The sequence below is a fragment of the Opisthocomus hoazin genome, chromosome 8 (genome assembly GCF_030867145.1).
Source record: "Opisthocomus hoazin isolate bOpiHoa1 chromosome 8, bOpiHoa1.hap1, whole genome shotgun sequence".
NCBI classification, from domain to species: domain Eukaryota; kingdom Metazoa; phylum Chordata; class Aves; order Opisthocomiformes; family Opisthocomidae; genus Opisthocomus; species Opisthocomus hoazin.
Genome location: NC_134421.1, coordinates 69,543,552 through 69,559,716, shown reverse-complemented (window position 1 = coordinate 69,559,716; position 16,165 = coordinate 69,543,552). Strand labels below are relative to the sequence as shown.

The window sequence follows — 16,165 nt, the reverse complement described above, 5'->3', positions numbered from 1 at the left end:
AAGGGAGTGGTAACCTTTAGTTATGATTTATGGAGGCTTTTGTTACCACATCTGTTCCAAGGGTTTCCTCACACCCCTTCATTCTGGAGGAACTATTTTGATGCAGAAACAACTTTTAATTTACTTTTTATCTTTCAATGTAGAATATGTTTGTGATAACATTACCAGGCAAGCAGCCTGCAGAGAAGTGTAATTCTTGTCTCAGGATTCTGAGTGTGTTGATGGTGGTTGATGTTCGTTTGCATTTGATTACCTCAAAAAATATTAATCCAGCCTCAGTTTTAGAGTTTTTTGGATTGGGGTAGGGAAGGAGGTGAAATTTCGTCTTATTTAGTATCGTACTTGCAGACTTTTAATATACAGGTGCTGATTTTGGAAGCATATTAAAAACACATATGGGAAAGAGGGTAACAATGTGTGTATGGTGATGTCCAAATGTAGAGTTGAAATCCTAGCAGGGACCTAGGGACCAGGAGGATTGAAGTTTTGCTGTAGTGAGTGCCGCCTACTTGCAGTGTGCTCCGTGCCTCACTTTGCCTGTCTATAAAATAGAGCTCATAACTCTTGCCATCATTTACATAGTGTTTTGATACCAAGTTTCTTTCCAAGTCTGAAGTAACGTTAATTGTTAGTCGTGGGACTGCTATTTCCCTTTGATTTCTCCCCACCTCCATATTGCCAGGTATGCAGCCCCTTCTTCGGGACAGAGGACAGGCTCAACCACCCTCACTGAGATTACTCCATCACCTCTAATGGTGTAGCACAGAGCCATTCATCTCTCCGCTCTGGAGTCTGAAGTCTCTGAACTTTATTAGCCCAAGGGAGTGGTAGGCCCAACCGTGCTCCGAAATGCCGATCTCCTGTTTTGATAACTGAGCTCTAAAATCAAGATAAACAAGCTGCCCTATATACCGAACATGTCCTAATTGCACGCTTCAAGCAAAGCAGCCAGTCAATGACTGTGTGTCGCCCGCTAATGAATATTTGTAGTTTTGGAAGATTTCATATGGGATGTTCCTTGTAGCTTCTGCAGTTATTAGCAGAGCGGCTTTGAAGACCCTGTTTAGGAGGAGAACCTGGCTTTATCTAGACCAAAAAACTATGTGATTTAATTTCATATGTTAGCTGGGCATAGTCACTCTTATTCAAATTGTATTAGCTAATACTTTTTTAAAACTGTTTACACTGTGTGCAAAGTTGTGTTTAAAATCCTATTAGCTAATACATTTCCTAGTCTAGACTTGGGGAGGGTTGACTCCCTAAAGAACTCATAGCAGGACTTTGTTTACTTGCAGGGGGTAGAAGAGGGAGGCAGGGAAAGAAGGGGTAATGATGTTTGAAACAATCCAAATTACTTTTGCTGTGCCAAATATTTTGCTGTCTGTCCCTCTCCTTGCTTTTATTATTGCTAAGATTTTTTTTGAGAGGTGGCTCTCAAGTGAGGGTGACTTTGCAAACCATGGGAGTATTGCCACCAACCAAGGTCTTAGGCGTTCAGCGTTGGGAGCCAAGGCTCTTTGTGGGAGCAGTGGAGGGAGGAAGACGCAGAAGAAGCATCTTGAGTCGGGGTGGCCAGTCTGGCAGGAGCCCCGGGGAGCCACACGCTAAGACTTTCATTGAACCAGAAACACATCATGAACATTCAGGAGCCAAAGGGAGAGAACTCTTTTGGTGGGAGGTGACAGTGGGTTTTCAGATGTACCTCACTAGCAGGAGAACGAGTCTGGATTTGATGTGTAGTGTGTTACCAGGATGGCCTGTTAATAGGAATTCCTTCCTTCTGCAAGTCACAGACAGCGTAAATTAGGAGTCCTGTACTTTGACTCACAGTATAGCACCTAACTGACACTTACAAAGAGCCTGAGCTCCCAGGTTAGGTACCTGAAACAATCACTAGGTCATCAAGTGGTGTGAATGTCTTCAGTGTTGCTGATGGAAAATCGTCTCTAGGGCCTCTTAGATTCTGCTGCGCTCTAAGTTTCTAAACTTCCTTGGATTTGGTTTTCTTCCCCTAGTCACTCATAGTAGGCCTCGGAAGGTAGGTGCCATGCTACAGTTGGCGGGTTAGGCAGGAATACCAAGCCCGTTGCTCCGTTTCCTTTTACCAAGTCTGTTTTTACTAGAACTTGCCATAGTTCTGATTTAGTAGTGCAAGTGGCGGATCGGGGGAGAAAAACACTATTATCTCAGCCAAGCATTAAATACTGTAGATTTCCAAGCCTTTCTCAAATGATGGCTTGGATTATTGACTTGAAATGCGGACAATGTCTCCGATTGTAGTGATACTGCCTTTCAAATGTCCTAAGAGAGTTGCAGTGAACTCTAAAGTTGAATGTAAAATTCCCATCGACGGTGGAGCTGGGCTTTCCTGGTTCTCAGGAGTTGTTGCAATTTGATTTTCATCATGGGTTTCCTACCAATATCTCTGGTTTTTTGCTTTCTTAATGTATCCTCCTCTCTGGAATGTCTAACCTTTCTTTAAATCACCTTCTTCCTACAGTCCCATCACAAATCAATTCCACTCCCACAGTTACCATTCAAATATAAATAAGGTTGTTAAATGATTTACCAAAACGTGGTAAAACAAATAGACCTATCCTGTGTTTTGCTTGAGGTTTGTTTTGTTTTGTTTTCTAAAACATCCTTTTCCTTCTCTTTATATTTCTAATCTAGAGCATGATAGTAAGGGCTTTTTCTGTCTTGTCTGTTAAATTGCATGCACATCAGTAAGACTGTGTTTCAACATTCTTTAATAAACGTCGGGTCCTCTCTGTACCCCGTTGCTGGGCAAGATTATTCTATCCTGTGTATTTACTAGAGCTACATCCTGTCTACTTCAGCTACTCGAGTAAGTAAGCAATATTTTAACTGCTGAGTATATAGTGTGCGTCATTTATTTGTCCTGACTGGATCCACTGCCGATTTCATAAACATTTGGGGAAAGAAATACCATGCTAGCAAATATTTGGAGAACCCCCTAATGTAGGATCTTAAGAGGATGCTATCGTCTCTCAGTTTGAAGATTAAAATCAGTGCTGTTCACAGCTGATTAACTTTCCTTTCTAATATTTCCCACAAATTGAGCTAATGTAATAAAACTTAACGAAACAAGGTTTAGTAAAGCCACAGAGAATATTTATATGACAGTGAGATGGAGAGTGTTTCAGGCTGTCCTGCGTTCACTTTGTAATGGCTCTGTGCTTTGTCCTGTCCAGAGGGTGGATGTAGCAATGACAACAGTCCTTGTGTTGGGTCGAAACAGCCTCTTTGATGACTCAAAGGTGATGTGAATTAGCTGCACTATATTTTCTTTATATCTAGCTGGTGATCGATCGTTGCTTTCTCTCCCATCAGCTCTAACAGTTCTCATTTTCGGTCCTACAGAGTCATCAGCAAAGTGGTGCCAGCTCCAGAGGCCAAACCTTCCACTCCCGTGAGCCGGCCCAAAACACCTCCGCCCGTGCCGTCACCGGTACCAGCCCCTGTTCACGTCACCCCTCCTTCAGCTCTAGCTCCTCCTCCTCCACAGGCCACCGTCTCGCCGGCCCTGATCCCACCGCCCTCTCCAGCCGTCTCGGCGGCAGGAGCCTCCAAAGCTCCGGTCAGGAGCGTGGTGACCGAGACCGTCAGTACTTACGTGGTAGGTAACGCATGCTGCCGTGCTTTGTCCCGGTGCCGGTGACGTTCGTCTCTTGAATTGTTGAGCTCCTGGGTGACTCACTGTCTCAAACTGATTGTACCTGGACTTGTGATGTTGCTCTCTATTAAGCTACTCTTTATCTGGCCCTTGCTTCCATGCACATGTTTTGAGGGGTTAATAACTTAATTAAAACACTACGACTTGGACTGAATTTTTTCTGCGTTCCCAGTTCAATGTTTAAGTTTCTTCTAACAAGTCCAGTTATATCCCACTTGGTACTTTCTGCTGACTGAGCAAGAGCATTTGTTTTTGGACGTGGAGACTTTTTTATAAATGCTTTCATAAATGCTGAATTGAAACCTCAAATGTCAAACTCACGATAGATTTTGCTGTCAGTCAGGTTCAGTACAAAACCCTCGCACAACATCAAGAACTTGACTTAGCCTGCATTTGAAATGTGGAGAGTCCACTAATCTCTGTTCTGGTTTCTTCAACATACAGAAGTTGCAAATGTTTGTGCATCTCAGAAAGTCTGTAGATAGCTCATTAGTCTGCAGTTCGTTAGTCTGTTTGACATGTGCTCTGCAGTTGGCCTCTCTCTGGCAGCGTGAAGTCTTCTTCATTCCTTTAGGGAAATCTCCCATCCAACATGATGTAGGAACTACATTCTCTAAAACGACATGGACACGCCTCTGGGCAGGAGTAGGCTTGCTGTGCTACTGAACATTTCTGCTTTAGAGGCAATGTGAGATGGCAGTCCTGACTGTTTCTGGTCATTGAAGAGCAGCAGATACCATTAACAACCGCAGCAGTGGTGTCATCCTCCCTGTCGTGGCTAAGTTCCAGCTTGGTTGGTGACACCTTGCTTATCTCTAGTGCATAGTAGTTTAAAAACCTGGCCATTTAAAACACCTGAAACTTCTTTTATTACAGAGTTTCCTGTGCTTTTATTGCAACGTGCGCATGTTTCTTCTCTTTGTTTTAATTCCTGTTTTTATAATGATTCCTAGTGGAAATCTACCGTGCCGTTTCTAATGGAAAAGGTGCTTCTCCTTGCTGGACTGGAACTGTTGTATCGTGTTACTGGGCTCTAAATAAACGGCTGCTGCATTTCACTCTCGAGCTGCTTACAGCACCAGACGGCCGCACGTAGGCTGTGCATATCTTTAGGGCACAGGATACACATCCTCACCTTCTGTACCACGGGTGTAAACGCAGCGTCACTCTTGCGTATTACAGTAGTGCCCAGAAGCTTTGAAATTCACTCTAGGAGAGAAGCGTTATCAAAATGCTCTACTACATCCAGTTCTCTTTAGTAGGCATTAAAAGCAAATAATTTAGTGATTATGTTAGTTTAAAGAAGGAAAACCTGGAGCTTTTCCTAGGTACTTCTAGAGGTAACACCCTTAGCAGCTAATGGAGAATTCAGAGGACACGTAGGCTCCAGGTTCTTTCTTTCTTTTACAACATTGTAGTTCAAACCAGGGCTTTACTGCATTGTAATCACACTATGTGCACAGGCAGAGAGACTCCTGATGGAAGACGTTTATAGGTCGAAAAGCTGACAGAGAGGCTGAGGAAGAAGAGAATAATTAATAACCATAAGCCCCCTGTATGAAGGGAATCCAGGACACAGAATGATGAAATGGCTTTCCCCAGGTCACACGGGAAAGCTCTCCTAGAGATAAGGTTGGAGCCAGTGTGACAGAGGTGCGCAGTTCCCTGCTGCAGGGGAGGACAGAAGGATGGTTTTATATTTAAAAAAAAAGAAAAATAGGTACGACATGGGATCTCCCTGTAGGATAGCATCTCAGTAAGGGTGCTGTGGTCATTAATTCTCAGCAGTTTGAACTAAAATAGCATTCAGCAATCGCATAGTGTCCCTCTTTCCACGACCCTTGGCTCTCTCCTGTGAGGACAGGCTGAGAGAGTTGGGGCTGTTCAGCCTGGAGAAGAGAAGGCTCCTGGGTGACCTTAGAGCAGCCTGTCAGTACCTGGAGGGGCCTACAGGAAGGATGGAGAGGGACTTTTCACAAGGGTGTGTAGTGATAGGACAAGGAGGAACGCCTCTAAACTAAGAGAGGGCAGATTTAGATTAGATATTAGGAAGAAATTCTTCCCCGTGAGGGTGGTGAAACACTGGCCCAGGTTGCCCAGAGAAGCTGTGGCTGCCCCCTCCCTGGCAGTGTTCAAGGCCAGGTTGGACGGGGCTCTGAGCAACCTGGTCTGGTGGAAGATGTCCCTGCTCGTGGCAGGGGGGTTGGAACCAGATGATCTTTAAGGTCCCTTCCAACCCAAACCATTCTGTGATTCTGTGATTATAGAATGAGAGGTTATGTAATATTTTTAACATTCAACAGTCCAATTTCTTGTTTAATGAACAGAAGTTTCGGTGATTATAGACCACCCTGTCCCTCTCCAGCCCCTGAAAGCCCGAGACAGGTATTCTGCAGACAGACACCCCCCCTGAAAAACTAAGTTTGGAAGAGTTCGGGTATCTGTCTTCTCACGGGGCGACATCGGGCAGCGCGGTGCCTGGACGCGGATGGGGTGCCTGCCGGGTGCCGGTGCAGCCGGACGGTGCTGCGCTGGAGCAGGTTGCCAGGGGCTGTGGCCGTCAGCCCTGCAGCGCTGCGGCCCTGCGCCGGCACTGTGCAGCATCTCCTCCTTCCCCGGCAGGATTGTCCTGCAGAAACGGCCACGGAGCCTTGCACGCTTTCACCTGCGGAGCAGATGCTGCTCTACCAGCTTAAAATCACTTTGGAGATGTGAGATGAGATGCGTAGATAGGAGTGGGTATCGCAATCGATCAGCTTTATAGTCGAGTGCGTTGTATGACATCGCCTGCTCCATTTCGCTGTTGGGAAGGGGATTGTTCCCTGCCTAATATTGCTGGGCTTTGTATTTTCTAGGTTTAAACCACCAAAAAATTCAGGGTTTTAAGAGGAGTCAGTTGAGAGTGATGTGTTGGTTGCAGCTCTAGTACATTCCTATTGATTTTTTGGGAGGTGGTGTAAGTTGTACAGACCACCGTGGAGTAGCTTTTTTTTTTTCTTTTTCCTCAGGGCATTTAGGGCTTTTCATCTACTACTTTTTAATACTGTTTTTGTAAGCTGTACAGATAGCAAGAAGTTATTGCCTTGGATACGTGTAAATGCACCAATGCACAAAAGCTGAGAACAAAACAGTTGATGTTTCTGAGATTCAGTGATAATGTGCAAATCTTCATGAAGAAATGATGAAATCAGGGTAATAACCCAGACATTTTGTACTTTGTATTGTTAACTGCACTTCTTTGGGTGGATTTCATGACATTTTGCATGTGTGTTTTTACCAAAGAACTGGTAAAGAAACCACTTGACATTTAAAAATACAAATAATGGGTCTAGCAGAATATAAACATTAAAAAAATTTCATAAAGCTCTGAATATGATAAATCCAGTAAGCAGCTGCCTAATACTGTAAATGATCTGCCTCTCTTGTTTCGTTTACCCTTTAGTAAATTGTACTGTGACATAAATGTCATCAGGGGAATGGAAAGTTACTCAGTAACAACTTTTTTTATATCCTGATCTTATCAGCTAGTTGAAGTTGAAGCCTTTGGCTAATAAGTAATACAGCAATATATACACATGGCACTGTATATTTTACATGCATATAGGGCTGTTATCTTACACAGGAGGCTGCCGCTGCTCCCTCTTGCCATTAGCGGGGTAGAATTTAGAAAGTTGCAGTAGTATAGACAGAGAAGGAATTGTGTCCTTAAGCCCCGGCTGCTATATGTGAAGATCTGTGCTTGGGTCGGGTGATGTAACTGGCTTTACTGGTTTACATGACAGTACAGAAAAATGCATGCTTTTGTCAACACAGTATAGAGAAATAAATGAAAATATAACTGTGAGCACTTGTGATCAGAGAATTCATAAATAACAGCAGCGACCGCTGAATGGCTTCGTCGAATAAGCAAGAAACTCTTTTCTTTTTTTTTTTTTTTAATGTCAACTTTGCTGCCTGCCTAACCCTGAAAACTACCTAACGTTCCTTTTCTTTGCACCAGATCCGAGACGAGTCGGGTAACCAGATCTGGATCTGCCCTGGCTGTAACAAGCCAGATGATGGCAGTCCAATGATAGGTTGTGACGACTGCGATGATTGGTATCACTGGTAAGTTGCTCCCATCCGTCCTACCCTGCCCAGCCCTGGCAGGTTGGAGCTATAGTATTAAAATAGTATTAAAACCTTTTTTTTTTTAATGCTTCGTGATGCTGGGAATATCTGAATGGCTTTGCTTTGTCCAATTTAATAATCTGGAAGATATTTTTATCTCTGTTTCTCTACAACTTGAAAAAAGCAGATTTTAAGCTGTGAAGGAGAGTTACTTTTTAATTAATGGGCATTGGTGATAACGGTTGTTTTTGAAACTGCTGGGAAATATTGCTGATTCTGGTAATTTTGTGAGAACTACAGGATTATGAGCGTAGTGTATACAGATAGACATTTCAAATTATGAAGCATTGTATGAGCAGTAATATAAATGTCAGCTCTTATAAAAGAGTTGGAGGGAATTAATCACTTTTTAGGCTTTTTCTTAAACAGCTACATAAAATCATAAGGTTTTTTGCAGATGTATTAGAGAAGCATCTGAAATTATTTTAAATCTAGCCTATTATACCTGAAAATGCTCTCATATTTTCTGCTAAAAGAACATTTCTTATCTGAATATCATTTCTATATTTTTTTTTCTTGTTTCAAAGCAAACGTTTTTTAGGTTTCTGTTCGATCATTATATTCATTAAGTTAATGATAATATAATTACTGTATTAGTTTGGAGGCCAGATTGTGTCTCCCACTGGAAAGTTTGATGGCTTTCAAGGGTGAGGAACAAAAGTGCCGTGACTCCGCTGAGCCGGTACGATATTTTCCTGTCCTTCCCAGGCCTTGCGTCGGGATCACGACTGCTCCGCCAGAAGAGGTGCAATGGTTCTGCTCCAAGTGTGCCAGCAAAAAGAAGGATAAAAAACACAAGAAGAGGAAGCACAGGGCGCACTGAAGGCTTCGCGGCGGGTTGGAGTCGCGCGGTCGCCGCGGCCCCCGCTGCCCCGACTCCGTTGCAGGGGGGATCCAGCCTCCTCGTGTCTTGCCCTCCGTCTGCGGCTGCTGGGGTCGTGGCTCTGGAGTGATTCGGGGGGCCGGGAGATGGCTCTCCCGTGGGGACTGTTGCGTTTCGCAGACCGTCCGAGCCCGGGCCGCTGGGTTTGGTACGTTCTGATGCTGCCTTTCACCTACCGAGGGGAATTTGCACAGAGCGATACGAAGACTTCGGTAGTTCACGGTACCGCTCCCGCTCCCGTGGCTCGGCAGCAACAAAGATGAATGTTGTAAATACAGATCCCTGTCCTATCCTTTCTCGATTTGTTATTAATCCCTCTTGAACCTTTGCAGTAAGGTGCCTAGAGGAGGAGAAAATGTAAATTGCAGTAAGTTGTAAACTGAGGAGACCTTCTGGAATGATTTCTGTTGTCTGGATGCAGTTCAGCCTCTGCTCCCGCTGAGCCAGATAATCGTAATGTGGAAATAAAAAGTGGCTGGTAAATATTTTTGTGACGAGAATATATGAAGCTTTTTTCCTTGATTTTTAGTACTAACATAAAATAAACACGTTCAAGCTTTTGTGATATATCTTCTATTTTTAAAAAAAAAAAAGTTTCTATTGTGTCAATTTTTTTCTTCCGTGTGAATTTATTTCGGTGGACCTGTAATATATTTTATACTTTGATTTTTGTTTTTTAGTCTTTGTCAATGTACCTTTTCATTGCTTGTACATTTCATTGGTGTGTAAAAACACTTCCCATTAAAAGATTTTTGCCCGTGTAAATACCTGATATTTATAAAGTACTTTTTTTTTTTTTTTAATTCTTTTTTCAGGGCTTGAGAATTTTTATTTTCGTTTACCTGAGAATACAAACCTAGCAGCTATTAAAAGCCCGTGCGACGTACGCCTGTCCTGATGGCTTTAAGGGATTGGCGAGATCTGCCCCAGCGGTGCGCGCACGAGGAGTCGGCCAGCGCCACAATTAGGCCTCGATTCAGATACTTAAACATGTGGTAACTTCTTAAGAAGTGAGTAATCCTATTGCCTTCCAGGAGCCTGTTCCCACACTTCGTTATACATCTGCTTAAATGCCTGCTGAATTGAGAGCTTAGGCCAGGGGGCTCTGCACTTTTAATGGTAGCTGCAGCGTGTTAATCTGTAGCTGGAACTGAGCTTTTTTTTCTTTTTTCCTTTTTTTCCTTTTTTTTTTTTTTTTTTGACAAGTGGTAGGGAGTGTGCTGAAACACTCGGGCTCGTGTTTGGATGGAGGAGAAGCAGAATGGTGTCACGCAGATGTGTTACTCCGCTTTGCGTATCCCCTTGGAGAGATAGAGGAAGTGAATATGAGGTGTATTCCCCGTTGAAAAAGAGGGGGGAAACTGCAGAGGGGAAAAAAAAATAATCAGTATTAGATAGTAGAGTGCAATGGGTCTCAGAGCTAAATAAAATGTAAGAATAAATCTGGAAAAAAATTGGTGCCTCTTATTTCCAAAGCAATTTCAGACTTCATGGGTTAATTTAGGGATATTTCTGCATTCAACTGTATGGCAAGAAACATCTGATGTTTGAGAAGATGGCCCTTTAACCTGTTACAGAGATGTTAAGAGTTATTTTTTAAATGCATCCAAATTGCTATTAATGAGAATGAATTAGTCATGTTTTTAAAAGTGCCAGTCTGGTTAGGGAAATGAGGCTTTGCTGATATAACTGTTAAATTGCAAATCAGTGGAGATATGGATGAAATTGGGTTATTAAAAGTGCACTGTTACCTTCTTTGTTCAATGCCACCTCATTTATATTGTCCCTGCTAATTACCAGTCAAGAAAGTTCTTGGGTTTGATTTTTTTTTTTATTTTATTTTGAATTGTTGAATGTTGCAAACCTGATTCTTGTTCTTCTCCACGTGTAATGTGCAGACATACAAAAACCAGTCTTTGGTCATTTCTGGTCGCAATAATAAAGAACTAGCTTTTGGTAAGTTGTTTATCTATTTCCTCCTCCCCTCCGTTAATCAGAACTTCTCACATTTAATCAACTAAATTATTCAAGGTGCCGTGGGAGGGCTGGACGCTGCCCTTTTGACGGCCGTTGAGCTATTTCTGGGCATACTTGTGCATTGCTGCCGCTGGGTTGGTTTCTTACCCTGGGTTTTATGATTTTATAAATGACCCCTGTGGCAATAAAACCAAAGCATCATTTTCAGGAGGCTTGTGTGGCTGACGGGATTAGTAACGGGAGAAGGGGGCCCTTCACCTCTGGGTCATCAGTTTGAAGCCAGCCCTGGTCCGTAGCCATGCAGAGCCTGCCTCCCCTTCCACTGACGCTGGTGTGGATCGGGAATTGGTGCTATAAAAGAATTATCGGCTTCCAAAAATAGTTACCCCCTGGGCAGCCGTGTGCCACGGACCTTCCTTACTGCCCTGGTACCACCCGATGCTGAGCAAGCCCAGCTGCTCCCCCAGATGTTTGTTCTGGCTGCTGTAACTTCACGGGTTGTGCTGCTACTCCGTAAACTCTGCCACAGTTAGTGCCGCTCCCTTGGTTCGCTGCTGGGTTTTAGGGTCCGGTGTTTGTGTTCCTCTGAATCCACTTATGATTTGGGTCTTGGACACTGCTGTCCATGGAAGAGGGCCCGGCGGGTGGGTTGCGGGCTGGTTTGCTCGTTGGGTGTTCCTGGGAGAGCATCAGGGCCTCTGAGTGGTTTTTCCACCTCGGAGGCCAGCTTCATCCAAGAGGAAAGTCAGTTGTGAGCACCGCTGCTGCAAAACATCTATTTCCACGGGTAGTTGGGGTAGAACTGGTTAAAAGTTTAGCTAAAGAATTAAGGAGCTTTCAGTCAGAAGACAACTCTCCATCTGCCTGCGGTGTAAAGAGAAGACAGATACAGTTCTCCCCCTTCACTGATGCACAATGCATAGTGGGTTTAAGCGGTACAGCAAGTACTGGTAGCAAATATTCAAGAAAAGAGCGTAAAAGCTATTCCGTGAGAAAAGCTTGTTGAATCCTGCCTTCACTCTGGGGCCAGATTATTATCTGGAGTCAGTTGGGAGTCAGCTGGAGCTGTGTCAGTTTACACCAGCCCAGGAGCTGCCCGCTGGTGCGGCCAACGTCGGGGCTGGGGAGCAGGTCGGTTTCTGGTGAAACGAGGCAGGGGGGGTTTTATCCTTTTTGTCCTGTGAATCCTCCTTTAGGGCAGCCCGTGCCTGCAGGTCGCTGGAGAGAACGGCGGTGCTGGGTGCTCGCTGCGAAGCGTGTTAGTCGTTAGGGAAAATCGCAACTTGTTAATGAGTTTTGCACCCGGAAGAACCCCGTGTCGTTAATTACGAGACAGTAAGCACAAGGCTCAGAAATGGAGGAAGCTATCTTGACTACGGATTTTTATTGGAGGGCAGAGATATAAATGCAGAGCATCCATCCCCGGAGTAACGGGGATGCACTTTTCCTGAGATAATCTTCCTTCGGGGCTGTATGTCGTGCTCAAAGCATCATTTCTCTGCTTGACAAGGTGTTTCTCTTCTGAAGGTGTCCACAGCTAAGTACAGTGAGGATCGTTATGCTCCGCAACTGATTTGTGATTCCAAATGTCCTGGAAGAGAAAAGGAATAAAAAACCCCCTGAATCGGAGGGTATCAGAGCCTGCTGACTTCGTCTGGGCTTTCTAGAGATAAAATATAGTGTATTACTTCACTGTATCACCTAAACCTTCTTTGTTCTCCTTTCAATAGGACGATTAAACAAAGACCTACTAACCAAATTAAAGTATAAAATGAACGCTGAGATATGGAAACCTTGCCAGGAAGAATGTTAATGAATGAAGTTCACTGAAGGCGTGCTGGCTAAGTTTTCAATACAAATAGTTTTATGGCCAATCTCTTTAGATCATAGCAGTTTTCTTTAGAAGTTTTAAGTCTCAAAAGTAGATGAGTTTCCTTCGCCGGGGAATGAATTAGATAATGCTCTGAATAAACTCCCTCTTCGCAGTCTTGTCAGTCATGCTGCTTAGGAAACTCTCCCTTTCTTCTGGGGACTTTCGGATCAGCCGTAACCTAAAAAGTAGAAAGCTGCTGTTAATCCATGTGTGCTGTGTGGCAGAGGAGGCGGCGATGGGAGATTTACGGCCGGCAAACAGCTAGTACCTGGCTGCTGGGAGCAGAAGCCTTTAAACGTGAGCTGTGGCAGCTGATCCTGGTGGGCTTTCCCTCAAAGGTGCCGTTTCAGCCTGTTGAAGGTTTACGCTGGGTGAAGGTGGGGACAGACTTTTTAGTAGGGCCTGCAGTGACAGGACGAGGGGAAAAGGCTTTCAACTAAACGAAGGGAGGCTCAGACTAGATGTAAGGAAGAAATTTTTTACGACAAGGGTGGTGAAACACTGGAATGCATTGCCCAGAGAGGCATTTGATGCCCCATCCCTGGAAACATCCAAGGCCAGGTTGGACGGAGCTCTGAGCAACCTGATCTGGTTGAAGATGTCCCTGCTCGTGGCAGGGGGATTGGACTAGATGGCCTCTAAAGGTCCCTTCCAACCCAAACCCTTCTGTGATTCAATGATTCTAAGACGCACCCCTTCACGCTAATGAGTGACCTTCTGCACCAGGACTTTAAATCCTGTGACGCTCTCCCAAGGGAGAGAGGAGAAGAGCTGGGGGCTACAGGATCACCATGCCCCCTTCGCCCACGTTCCCTTGGAAGTCTCCCCCATAATTTTCCTTCCAGTCCTTGGTTGCTTCAGAGACCCTGACCTTTAACTGAGGTTTCTGGTGGCTGGTGCTGAAACCACAGCAGCTTGGCGGCTGTTGGGTGCCTTGCGCAGACGGGGAATTGCTTGCAAACGTGGTGGCACCGAGCAGGTGCTGATGGTTGAGATTTGGTGGAGTATTGCTGCCTCCAGTTATGATCACGGAGGCCAATTTTTCAAAAAGCAAAATGTCAAGTAAACCCAGGATATGTGGAAGATCTTCCACGTATTTTTTAAAACAGGAGGAGAAAGTCCTTTCTAATGAATACGCAGCTCCTGGCTGTATTCTCAAAGTAAGCGTTCCCATAGGGACTTTGAAATGGATTTATAAAGCCAAACAGAAAATAATTAGATGATTTTATTGCCTCAACGAGGGGATGAGGGAGAAAGAGATTTAAAACAAATTTACAAAAATTGAGGTTTCATCACCTGTCACGAGTAGGAATTCGGTTTATAATTTAGAAAGTCTCGCCTGTCAGTTCCTCCCTAGACCAGTGTGGTTTTGACAACATGCTGTGTCTGTCATTTGCTTACTGTGGGGCTAATGACAAGCGTGATGGGGTGTCACTGTCCCACCACCCCGGTGTCACCCAGGGCCTCCGGCACAGCTGCTGCTTAGCTGTGTGCAGGAGGCCTTCAGTCTTCTTCCTTCAAGCTCATTCCTCCCCAGCTGTGGGACTGGGCGCTATTCGCTGTGGATTTTTCAAATTAGGCATCCAATTTAAAAAAAGAAAAGGGTTTTTTTTATGCTTATACAAAACAAATTAGGAAATAGGGGCAGGCAATAATGTGCAATTGTTTATTTTTTAATTAAGATGTCATTTACAGCACTATTCTAATAAGTGCTGTAAGAATTGTCATGTTTAGGGTATACATCTGCTCATAGGGTTTGTTGTCCGCGTGGTAACCATTGCACGTATTCAAAGGGAGAGCATCGTCTTGTTCTCGGGTAAGCCGGACCCAGTTCCCAGCCCTGTCATGGCTTTACTGGTGCGTTTGGGTGCAGGGTCGTTACGTGTCCCAGTTTCCATCCGCAGGAGGAGGATAACGTTTCCTCCTCTGGCAGCTCGCCTTCGGCCTTGGACGCAGGTGATGCGAGGCTTGTAAAGACAGCCCAGACCTTCCCACGGGTTAAATAACGCCCTTCACGTGTTAAAACTGCAGAGCTGTTGGGAGCTCCCCCAGTGCTGGATCTGTCCTTGAACTTGCTCTTCAACTGAGCCTTGCTCTGCATTTCTGCACTTGGCTTTTCACTGAGGTTGGGAGCTGGAACCCATCTACTACACTGCTGAACCAGACAAGTCCTTTGGCTTTGCAGGTTTTAGTTGACCCTCTTCCAACAAGTTTTCCAATGTGAATCCAACCCTCTTTTCATCCGCTGATTTTGAGCCTTTCTTTGGAAGGAGGCTGGCTGGGCCCACATTGAGACCTTATTTTGCTGCCAGCTCTTTTTTGCGTCCAGGGATATCTGGTGAGGTTCATCTGAGAAAGAGCTTCTTGCTTAAAATGACATCAGGAACATCAAAATATACCTCTCATGATTCATACAATACCTGCCTTCTCTGGGCTTAGTGGGCTGTCAAATGTCTGAGTTAGTGCTTGGAGCTGGCATGTGTTGAGATGCTGAGAATGAAGTGATGCTGTTGTTCTCGATGTTTTCTGCAAAGACAAATGATCTGTCAAGCCCAAAATCCAGTCCCTGGCCTCAGTATCTCATAACCCAGCCCGACCATCGACTCTTAGTGCCACCTACTATCTAAAAGGCTGGATCTGCAGTGCCACGGCCCAGGAGGAAGCACATCCCTTCAACCCGCCCAGTTGTCGCTGGCGAAATGCTACATTTGTTTGCTTTCAGGGTAGCTTTGGCCTGACAAAAAACCAAAAATTCCCAAAGCAAGGAGGTTCGGCAGTTTCATGCTGAGGATCCCACTGAAGCTGTCATAGTTATCTCGTACATGAGATGCCATTTAGGGAATATAACCATGGCCTATGCGAAGTCTTGAGCTGAACCAGCGAGAGAGTCCCTTGGAGATGCTCTGGCTTGGCGGACAGTTCGCTGGGAAGAAATGTCTTTCAAATTCACTGAACATAAACTTCAAGTGCCATGTGTGTGTCCTGTCTGGGGTGGTTTTTTAAGTCTGCCTGGAGGTTTCCTAGCAGATGTGGCAAAGCCGTGAGCTCAAGCAACCATCGCAGCGTGTCTGCTAGACCTTTATTCAGCTTCTATTTACTCATTTTACTCTGAAGACAAGGGATCTATTTCGCAAAACCCTCCTGTCCCTGAGAGTTGTGAGAAACATCTCCTCCCTACCAACACCTTTGCAAGCTGATCCTGCCACATTTCAATCTCTGTGTCTCATGTTTCTGAGTTTTGCAAGGTTTGGCGGTGTGACCTATGGGGGACAGAAGGATCAACCATGTTTGCCCTGTGCTCCCAGGTCCCAGCGGTTCCAGTTCAGATGTGTTTAAGATTACTGTTTAGCTATTTTGAAGACAGTATGTATACCTCCCCTCTGAAGGAAGCATGCATCTGGGCCATGGACAACAGAAATGTGCTCAGGAGCAGCACGCTGAAGGTCACTGATGGCAAGGTTGTCCTTCTGTGTAGCCTCCAGATGAGCAGCTGCTAAAGCAAATATGCCTTGAAAGGAGTAAACCTGAAGTGTAGTCAATCTTCCACCCACAGCACACAAGGTAG

The 16,165-nt window shown here is 44.8% G+C and overlaps 1 protein-coding gene across 1 annotated transcript in view; it reads left to right on the top strand.

Annotated features, from left to right (window-relative positions):
* Positions 1-9,310, top strand: part of TAF3 (TATA-box binding protein associated factor 3) — a 114,388-nt gene extending 105,078 nt beyond the window's left edge. The window contains exons 5-7 of the mRNA XM_075428737.1: positions 3,385-3,640; positions 7,698-7,804; positions 8,576-9,310. Of these exons, the coding sequence (XP_075284852.1) occupies positions 3,385-3,640; positions 7,698-7,804; positions 8,576-8,690 (478 nt within the window). The 3' untranslated portion in view covers positions 8,691-9,310. The remainder of the gene's footprint in view (positions 1-3,384; positions 3,641-7,697; positions 7,805-8,575) is intronic.
* The last annotated feature ends 6,855 nt before the right edge of the window (positions 9,311-16,165 follow it).